This window comes from Aristolochia californica, unplaced genomic scaffold (genome assembly GCF_029961685.1).
Source record: "Aristolochia californica isolate CCGP_79_NKW_82.1479 unplaced genomic scaffold, dmAriCali1.0.hap1 SCAF_13, whole genome shotgun sequence".
NCBI classification, from domain to species: domain Eukaryota; kingdom Viridiplantae; phylum Streptophyta; class Magnoliopsida; order Piperales; family Aristolochiaceae; genus Aristolochia; species Aristolochia californica.
This window is the reverse complement of record NW_027181804.1, coordinates 2,006,645-2,015,190: the sequence shown is the minus strand read 5'-3', so window position 1 is coordinate 2,015,190 and position 8,546 is coordinate 2,006,645. Positions and strand designations below refer to the sequence as shown.

The following is an 8,546-nucleotide window of genomic DNA, read 5'->3' as shown; positions in this document are numbered from 1 at the left end:
CGTCTCGTTCGCCGTGTGCGGAGACAAACCCATACCAATCGTGTGCTCTTCTCCCCGCCCACCAGTTTCAATCCCCCAAAACTGCTATTTCCCGAAACCGCGGTTTTGGGAATCTCCGTGATTGAGCGGTATTACAACCTAAACAGACACGGCGGGTCCCAGCTTTGCTTTAATCATTATCTTCCGGGCCCACCCCACATTGGCGTACCTTTCAGAAAAGGGTATTAGGTAGACCTCCGGGCTACTCATTCGCCCTAGCGCGGCTTTTTAAACTCGGAGACGTGGGAATCGTCGCCGCTCTTTGCCGTTCAAATCTTCCCCAAATCCGTAACCGTCGATCAACTCTTCCTCTTTTTCTTTTCCCTTTTTCTAGCCGTTTCACCGGTGCGTGATGTGGGCTGGCTTTCAAGTTTCACACGTGTGACGACGATGGTAAAAAAGAAGGGTGATTGGGGTTAAAACTTGAAAACGTTAAAAAAATAAAAAGGCGGCTTTATTGTGGGCCGGTTGAGTACGTTTCAACGGTGGGGTCCATCAATTATCTCCTGGGAGTCCGTCAGATTGTGGCCGACCAAATTAAAAAAACGTCCAAATCGAACCTTGTAGCCCATCTATGTGTGCCAGTGGGTCCCAATCAAACCTGTGGGTCAGGTAAATTTTCTTCCTCCCATAACTTTTTTATCACTTTATGTGTGGGCCCGGGTTGGTGGGACTCTTCGGCGTCTGTACCCGCCCGAGTCTTTGACAAACGTAAAATCGCTCTGCGGAAAGCAACCTCCCACCGACTCCCTCCGCTGCGAGGAGTCCGGCGTTATCCGGCACTGGAAACTTCGACCACCACCACTCTCACTCGGTTATGCACAAATAAGAAAACAGTAGAATAATGGTTATATTCCTTGATTGGATCGTAGCATGTTGGGTTTCCTGTTAATTATTTCCTTAAAAAGCTGACACGTTATCTTCTGCGAGAGTTTGCTTGATTTCTAGGATTCTTCTGGACAGGCGACAGGCAGGAGGGAGGATGATCTAGCTTTGGGACTGATATTCCGTCCTACCGGTGACGTACAAACCGGGACTTGAAAATTAATGAAGCTTTTCCGTGGATGACGGAGGCGTTGGCTTTTCCCTGTTTTCACCGTCCCTGCCCTTTGGATTATGTTGCTTGTGACGGAACAACTGGGTTTGTTTGTTTTACTTTCCATCGTCATGGATTTGGATTTGCAGATGGGTGAGTGCTTAAGTGGTGACTGCAGCAGACTGTAGGGTCGGACACAGCGCGGCTCAGTGTGAGATTGAATGCGTTCGTGACGTTGGTCATGGGTGTCTTGAGCGCCTTCCAAGATAGTTACAAAATTACCTTACTTTGTACGTTCATCAACTTCATTTCTTTGGATAAACTAATCAGTCACTACTAGAAGGAAGAGAAACAAAATAAGCTTCAATCTCTATCGAAAAGCCCTGGAAATCGTTTCTTCATTTTATCTATCAAAGATGGAAAACTTGCAGAACTAGGGACGATGGGTCAATCTTTTGGTACAGAGGGGATACGTGTTGCAGAGTTGGTTGATCCAATCCAAAGTCAAGAAGATACATAACACGGAAGTTGCAGAGAGTCGTCTCTGGTTGCATTCTTTAATGTCATCGTCCCCTCTTTGTCATCAACATTTGGTTGAACGTTCTTCTGATAATTACACACTTGTTTTCCTCACGCAAGTCTTCTTAATTCTTAACTCCATGGATCCACCCCACTTTACCCCCTTGCAGTATCCTTCTTCTTCCTTTCTGTCTCAACGGCCCCAACAATGGCGCCATCAACTGCGAAGAAGTTCATTGATGCGGCTCTCTACAGCGCAGGACCGCATGCATTATCCTATACTCACCATGATCATAAGCGGATCATCAGAGACCACCTTCTCTCCCTCCTGGCAGATTTCCCATCTCTCTCTCCCTCAACCGATCGTTTTGTTCACAACGACGGAACCTCCGTTCACCTTCTCAATGTTAGTGGATGTCTCCCAGTCTCTGCAAATCCACATCCGATTCATTTGACGATCTGGGTTCACCAGTTCTACCCATTTGTACCGCCGCTGATCTTCCTCACCACCAGTCCGACCTACTCGATTCTCCGTGGCCACCCGTTCGTCGATACCTCCGGCGCAGCCAGCTCTCCCTATCTCCAAACATGGCAGTATCCTCGATCCAACCTTTCAGACCTTACCAGAAACCTTGTACATATATTCACACATCACCCTCCATTCTCAGACTTCTCTTCCACCTCCTATCACAGTCGCCCTTCTCTTCCATCAAAAAGGGAAGCCATTGATCGTCTTGTGGGAATTCTTTACTATGACTTAACATCACTGCGAACCCAAGTTGAGAATGAGACAGAGGACTTGCTCAGCCTCCAAGTAACACTAAAGAAAAGGACCCAGATCACAGTCACCATGATTAAGGAGCTTGAAGAGGAGAAATCGAGCTTGAAAGAGAGGGTAAAACAGGTGATGGAGAAAGTGGATGTCCTGCAAATTTGGTCGAAAGAAAATGGCTGTGGATTGACCAGTTCTTTTACCCAAGATGCATGTGAGAAGTTTGAAGCAGAAGATGAAAAGTCCAGGCAGATATTGGAGAACGAAGCAGCAGACAGGGCCATAGAAGATGCGATTGAGGTGCTGGACAAGGAAGCTCAGAATGGGTCTGTGTCTTGTGGAGCTTATATTAGACAAATAAGAACATTGGCTAGAGAACAGTTCTTCCACAGGGCCATGCGAGTGAAGCTACACAACTCAGTTTTGTATCCTCCATAGATCGTCTGCAAGCCCAACAAAAACTAGAATCAACTGCTCAATATCGATGAAACAGCCTCTGTCCATTTTGGGTTTTCAGCTTGGCCTTTGCTTAGCTGATGTTTTCTCATTCACTGGTAACAGAGAACAAATCTTCTGCTTCTAAGTATCACCAGACTACTGTCTGATGGTTTCTGGGTCTCTATCAGTTAATGAAGGAGGAGAAGAATTGAAAGCTCAATCGGTCCACCATGAAAGACGAATAACGCGGTTTTCTGGTCGGAGCAGTCAATCGTCATTATCGTTATCAAATTCACGAGTCAGCTATATAAATCATTTTCTATGGTAGATACCAGTAAGCTACGGAGTTGGCTTGTTTACCTACCTGCAACTCATTTTCTCTTCCGAGTTTGAGATTAGCAGGTGACCGGTAAAGAGAATACCGGTCGTTATCATTTTACCGTGTTCCGGAATCAACGTAAATTTATTATTTCTGGAACAAGGTGTAAGTTTAATACTAATATTAATCAAATTTAAATTGTTTCTAATAATTATCCCATTAACTAACTGCACTAAATATTGGGACTTAGTAGATTTAGTGAAGTTTTTCTCAACGGATTCCAGGCTTGATCTACCAAACATTAGCAGAAAAATAATAGCAAATCAATCATGTCTAAGATACAACAAGCAGGATTTTGGTGCTGGCACACCATGACAGCAACATCTGCCTTCACCTTTCTTGAATAGACACTGTAGATTCATGAGAATATTTATCTTTAAGACAAAACCACGATATCGACTTCACTTAAACCAAGGAATCATAAACTTTGCTGGGTCCTGCAGAGGAAAAGGGAAAAGCATACGACTTATAAGCACACTTTTTGAGAATATCATTTGGAGTTTAGAGCTGGCTTGATTAGTGCTGGGTTGAACTTGCCAGTATTGCCACATCCATCACTGTCTTACCCAGAGAGGAAAGATATGGAGAATATGCTTCTACCGTGCAATACACTGGATAACCATCTCCACAGAAATATAATCAATGGCCTCAACTTGCCAAAATGAGGATTGTCTTAAATCACAGAAAATGACCTCTCTTTTATCCAGAAGTCCAACTAAGCTGACAAGAATGAGCTGTGATTGATCATAACTGGTATATCGTGCTAGTTGCTTTTGAGAGAACGACTTCATGGTAGGGAATAGCCAACAATGAAAACAAAAAAAGCATTATTTCAAGTAGCTACAGAGATGGACATTTGGTTTTGAAGGCAGCAATGGACATAACTTAATTATAAGAGCTTTATTTCTAAACACAGAGAAGACAATATTTCCTGGATTTCTAGGACGTTACATCATACCACAACGGTAGCCACAAGTCTAACGCTCTTGATCCACAGGGATGAAAAACAGTCCCATTTCTCCACATATACCAGCACGATGGTGGGAAGTACCACCACATTAGTCGACTGCAACCTGCACGACACACTCCAGACTTCACTCCTTTCCATCGGCGGCACGGAGTGAACCAAGTTGAACAGGTGCCTGAGTCCCAACAACCTTTGATGACCCATAAACAGTTAAGTCTACACCCTGGGATTTCTCTTTTTCAATCTGTTCCGTAATCCAGAAGTAGGTAAATCTCAGGCCATCCTGCAAATTGGGTAAAAATGTTGGCCAATGCTGTAAAGCTACGAATCGTAACGTTTAAGTATGCACTGGCAGCTCAAGTAAATGCACCAAACAGGATACCTTCAGTTTCATGGTCGGCGCCCATCCCAGCTTCTCTTTTATCAGAGCATTGTCTGAGTTGCGTCCTCTAACACCCTCTGGGCCAGGAATGTGATGAATAGGGAGATTCTTGTTCTCAAAACTGAGCACTATCTCAGCCATCTCATTCATGCTAACCATTTCGTCGCTTCCAATATTTACGGGTTCACAGAAGTCTGATTTTGTCAGTCTGTAAACGTATCAGTTACTAGTAGGATCTCATGTCAAAATATCAAATTTAAGAATCATAACTTATTACTCCAGCTTTACAATGACATTCTTATGCAACATTTATAACACAGGGAATACTAGAGGATGGCCATGTCTACATTATATAGCACCACTAAATAAATGTTTTACTCCTTGATACATCTATTTCAAATTTTATATGATGGTTTAATAAAGTGGACACAGTAAATAATTGTGCATATAGGAGATTGGTGAAGATGCTGCAAGCAAGTAGTGCATGCAAGACAAAAAGCTCCTATATTTTTCATGACTATTGAGTGGTACATAAAGGAGTTCATATGACAATGGATAAAGCTAAAAAAGCTAGTGGGTGCACACCGAAGACAAGAAGATTTGGTGGGTCCACTTCATACCTCAGTACACCTTCCACGCATTCATCAATGAATGTGAATGATCGAGTTTGGAGCCCATCCCCCCACATCTCAAACTTATCGGTCGAAGTAATAGCCTTTCTGCAGAAAGCAGCGGGGGCTTTCTCTCTGCCACCTGCAAAAGAAAAAAGTGTTATATCAACTAAATGACCAAAAGCGGGATTTCATAAATGTATACAATTGGAGCATACCTTTCCAAGTTCCAAAGGGGCCATAAATATTATGGAACCGGCCAATGCGGCATTCAATCCCAAAGTCCTTAGTGTAATGCTTGCACAACTCCTCCGTTGCAAGCTTCTCCAGCCCATAGGCATCTTGGGGCTACATGTTACGAAAAAATGGTAAGTCCGAGCATAAATGACAACACTCTAAAATACACAAGTAACATCAGAAGAGATCTAATTTTATTTTGCAAAGGGAGAGACCTCAGCAGGCCATGCATCTGACTCCTTCAAGCTAACGTTGGTCTCCAACTGCTTAAATTCAGGGTAGATACAAGCGCTAGAAGCATAAAAGAATCTGCAAAATCATTTAAACAGTTTTCGGATTCTCAGCCTTCTCAAATGCTGCCATTCCAAAGGCCAGATGTAAAAAAGGCAAAAGAAGTAAATCCTAAAGAGATTAAATACAGTATTTGCAACTAAAGTACCCACCTAACGGCGTATGACAAAATAAATCATATATCCAAGAATCTAAGCTGAACAACCTAGTTTAAAAATTATCATCATGTATCCAGCACAATACGACAAATTTGACAGACATCCCATGGATTCGATATTAAAGTTATGTCGTTACACATGCATATCACATGTCATCCACAGAATCAGATAAAAAATAAGTTATGAGAAACAAAATACAATTAAAAGTGCAACTCCAAAAACTAATCCACTATAGAGACACATGAATAAATGTGTTGTATCTAATACAAACTTGTTTTGCATTTGATCCAGTTTTACAAGCAGAACGAGATAAGAGTTGAATAGATACACAGGTTGCAAACAAACAATATTCAAAGCAAAAGTTCAAAGAGTTACTACCTCTTAACGCCACTAATCCTTGAAGCTTCAAGCATGTTGAAACTAATCATAGTGTTATTATACATAATAACAGAATGATTAGACTGGATGAAACCCATTCCTCCCATATCAGCGGCCAGATTAAACACATGGTCGACATCTTTTGTGACTTTGAGGCAATTGTCCATGACCCTCAGATCCACCAGGTGGAACTCATGGCAAAACATGTCCTCCGTCATGTGCTCATTCTTCTTCCAGTCAGAAGCAATTATGTAGTGGCCCTCACTCTTTAAACGGCGAGCAATGTGAGAAGCAATAAAGCCTCCTGCCCCAGTGATGGAAATTCGGAGCTTCTCAGAGGGCCAGTAAGGTTCTCTCTCCAACTCCTCGTAAGTGTAGGAACCGTAGGTACCGGTAGTGCTCCCCATCTAGTGTAATTTGCAGCTGAAGATAAAAATAGCTTACTAACATGCAGAAAACTAAAATGCTGGAAGATACTGTAGCAGAATGAACGAGTTGGAAAACTAGCCGGCTTTTGTAAGGAGCTTAACCAGAAAAACAATGAGAAAGTAAGAATTTTTTGACTTTTTGACACAATTGCCAACAAAGAAAAAAAAAACCATCCGCAAATCAAACAACAACGAATTGCAGGGCTCAGCACAAAACCAAACAAAAGAATCGAGAAACTAAGAACAACATCAAACCCTATCCAAACAGAAATCCAAATCAGGCAGCAAAAGGGATAGCAACACAATCCAAGTACGCGACACACGACAGAACTAGAAGATAAGTGAACAACTCAAAAAGAAACCAAATAGCAAGAGACACGCAATAAAAAAATAAAACTAAAAAAAAGAAGAAAAAGAACAACGAACTCAATGAATAAAACAACATAAGGCCTCACGTTCCCTCGGGCGAAAAGGGGAAATTTTCCATGCACCAATGCTCAAACAGGGAAATAAACCAGAGAAAACTTAAAAGAGTAAAGAAAAAAAAAAAGGAAAAGAAATGAAGATGGCAACAATAAAGATATAGTGGAGAAGTTGGGCATTATTACCTGAAAAACACTGAATCAAGAGTTTCAGGAACAGACAATCTCCCAAGAGATAAACAGCGAACAGAGGAAGAAGAAATGCTCTCCGAGCTACGAGCAGATCCGCAGCCTCACCCGGCTTCTAAATATACCTGAAAAAATGGGACCCATTCAATAAATAAAAATTCCTTGGAATCTTTATGTAGCATTTTGGACAAATATGCGAAGCTTCTAAGAAGCTTCCTAAGGGCTTCCTAAGCTTCCTCATTTAGGCTAAAATTACTAATAAATTTCACAACCATAAATTTAATTCAGGTTTTGTTTATTAAAGCTTCTTATGAGCTTCTCATACTGAGGTATCTCCTTCGTAAATTAGGGAGCAAGTTTTCCATATTTCATCCGATTGCCTGCTGTAAACATTTCTGGGTTTTTGTTGTCCAAAAACTTGGACTACGCCGCGAAGTGTGGGGCCAAGTTAGGCGGTGCCGGGGCCCACATTCCGGCGAAATTTCTCCAAAATTTACGAACGAAAATGTCACGTAGCGTTAGAGTGAGAGACTCTCAGACTTCACCATGTTTTTCGTGCGTGTTTTAGTAATTCATTGACGGCCAAGGGATATATGCAAGAAAGATTCCTCACAAATAAAAAATAAAAAAGATTCCCTAAGAAGGGTAAATTTACTAAAATACCCAATTCTCCTAAGATGCACAGTTTTTCTTCTTTGGTTAAATAGATAAATAATTTAAGGACATACAAAAGCTAAAAAATTATTTTTTAACTTTTTTTAAATATAATTTAAAATAAATATTATTAAATCATGTTTATTAATATATATAATAAAATAAATTATTTACTTTAATGTTGGTAAAATAGAGATTCTTGCTTGAAAAATTATTTAAAAATAATTCATCGAGATCTTAAGTCTCAACAACTAGATTGGAATATCATTAAAGAAGACAAAAAAAATAAAATAAAATAAAAAAGAAGAAGAACAGATAAATCAAGTAAAAAATGTTCTAACAAATTCAAATCGATCGGTGGCTTATCCTTAATTAAGATAGAAGAGTAGTTATCAACATCTGATCAAATCTTGGATAAATTTTTTTATTTATGATAATATCAGTTATCGTAAAGTTTTATATTTTTATAATGGGTAGGTAATACTTACTTGTCTCATATTAGATTATTCAAATGCAAAAAAACCAAACTCATGGGGTCAAGTTTGGCTAAACTCAATGTTATCCCTACATATGAAGAATCTTGTAGAATGGATATTGTTAATGATACCCATGTGGGGGGCTCTCACCTAACTCGTTTTTATTCTTT

At 40.6% G+C, this 8,546-nt stretch overlaps 2 protein-coding genes across 2 annotated transcripts; one reads left to right on the top strand and one right to left on the bottom strand.

Moving 5' to 3' along the window:
- Window positions 1-1,110: 1,110 nt before the first annotated feature.
- LOC137948456 (protein ELC-like) lies at window positions 1,111-2,804 on the top strand. Its single transcript, XM_068794539.1, has one exon. The coding sequence runs from the start codon at window positions 1,803-1,805 to the stop codon at window positions 2,802-2,804; it is 1,002 nt and encodes a 333-aa protein (XP_068650640.1). The 5' UTR covers window positions 1,111-1,802.
- Window positions 2,805-3,993: 1,189 nt separating this feature from the next.
- Window positions 3,994-7,329, bottom strand: LOC137948586 (GDP-mannose 3,5-epimerase 2-like). The gene is made up of 7 exons (XM_068794677.1): window positions 7,244-7,329; window positions 6,208-6,630; window positions 5,596-5,689; window positions 5,362-5,491; window positions 5,153-5,285; window positions 4,533-4,740; window positions 3,994-4,433 (listed from the first exon to the last, which is right to left on the bottom strand). The coding sequence occupies exons 2-7, from the start codon at window positions 6,612-6,614 to the stop codon at window positions 4,278-4,280; spliced, it is 1,128 nt and encodes a 375-aa protein (XP_068650778.1). The 5' UTR covers window positions 6,615-6,630; window positions 7,244-7,329; the 3' UTR covers window positions 3,994-4,277.
- Between the last annotated feature and the right edge of the window lie 1,217 nt (window positions 7,330-8,546).

Bases quoted from the DNA above. Each gene is read 5' to 3' on its own strand.
- LOC137948456 (XM_068794539.1), top strand. From the start codon at position 1,803: ATGGCGCCATCAACTGCGAAGAAGTTCATTGATGCGGCTCTCTACAGC.
- LOC137948586 (XM_068794677.1), bottom strand. From the start codon at position 6,614: ATGGGGAGCACTACCGGTACCTACGGTTCCTACACTTACGAGGAGTTG. The intron at 5,690-6,207 runs GTAGTAACTCTT...ATGATTTTGCAG, and splicing joins AGGATTAGTGGCGTTAAGAG to ATTCTTTTATGCTTCTAGCG. The intron at 4,434-4,532 runs GTATCCTGTTTG...CCCAATTTGCAG, and splicing joins CGCCGACCATGAAACTGAAG to GATGGCCTGAGATTTACCTA.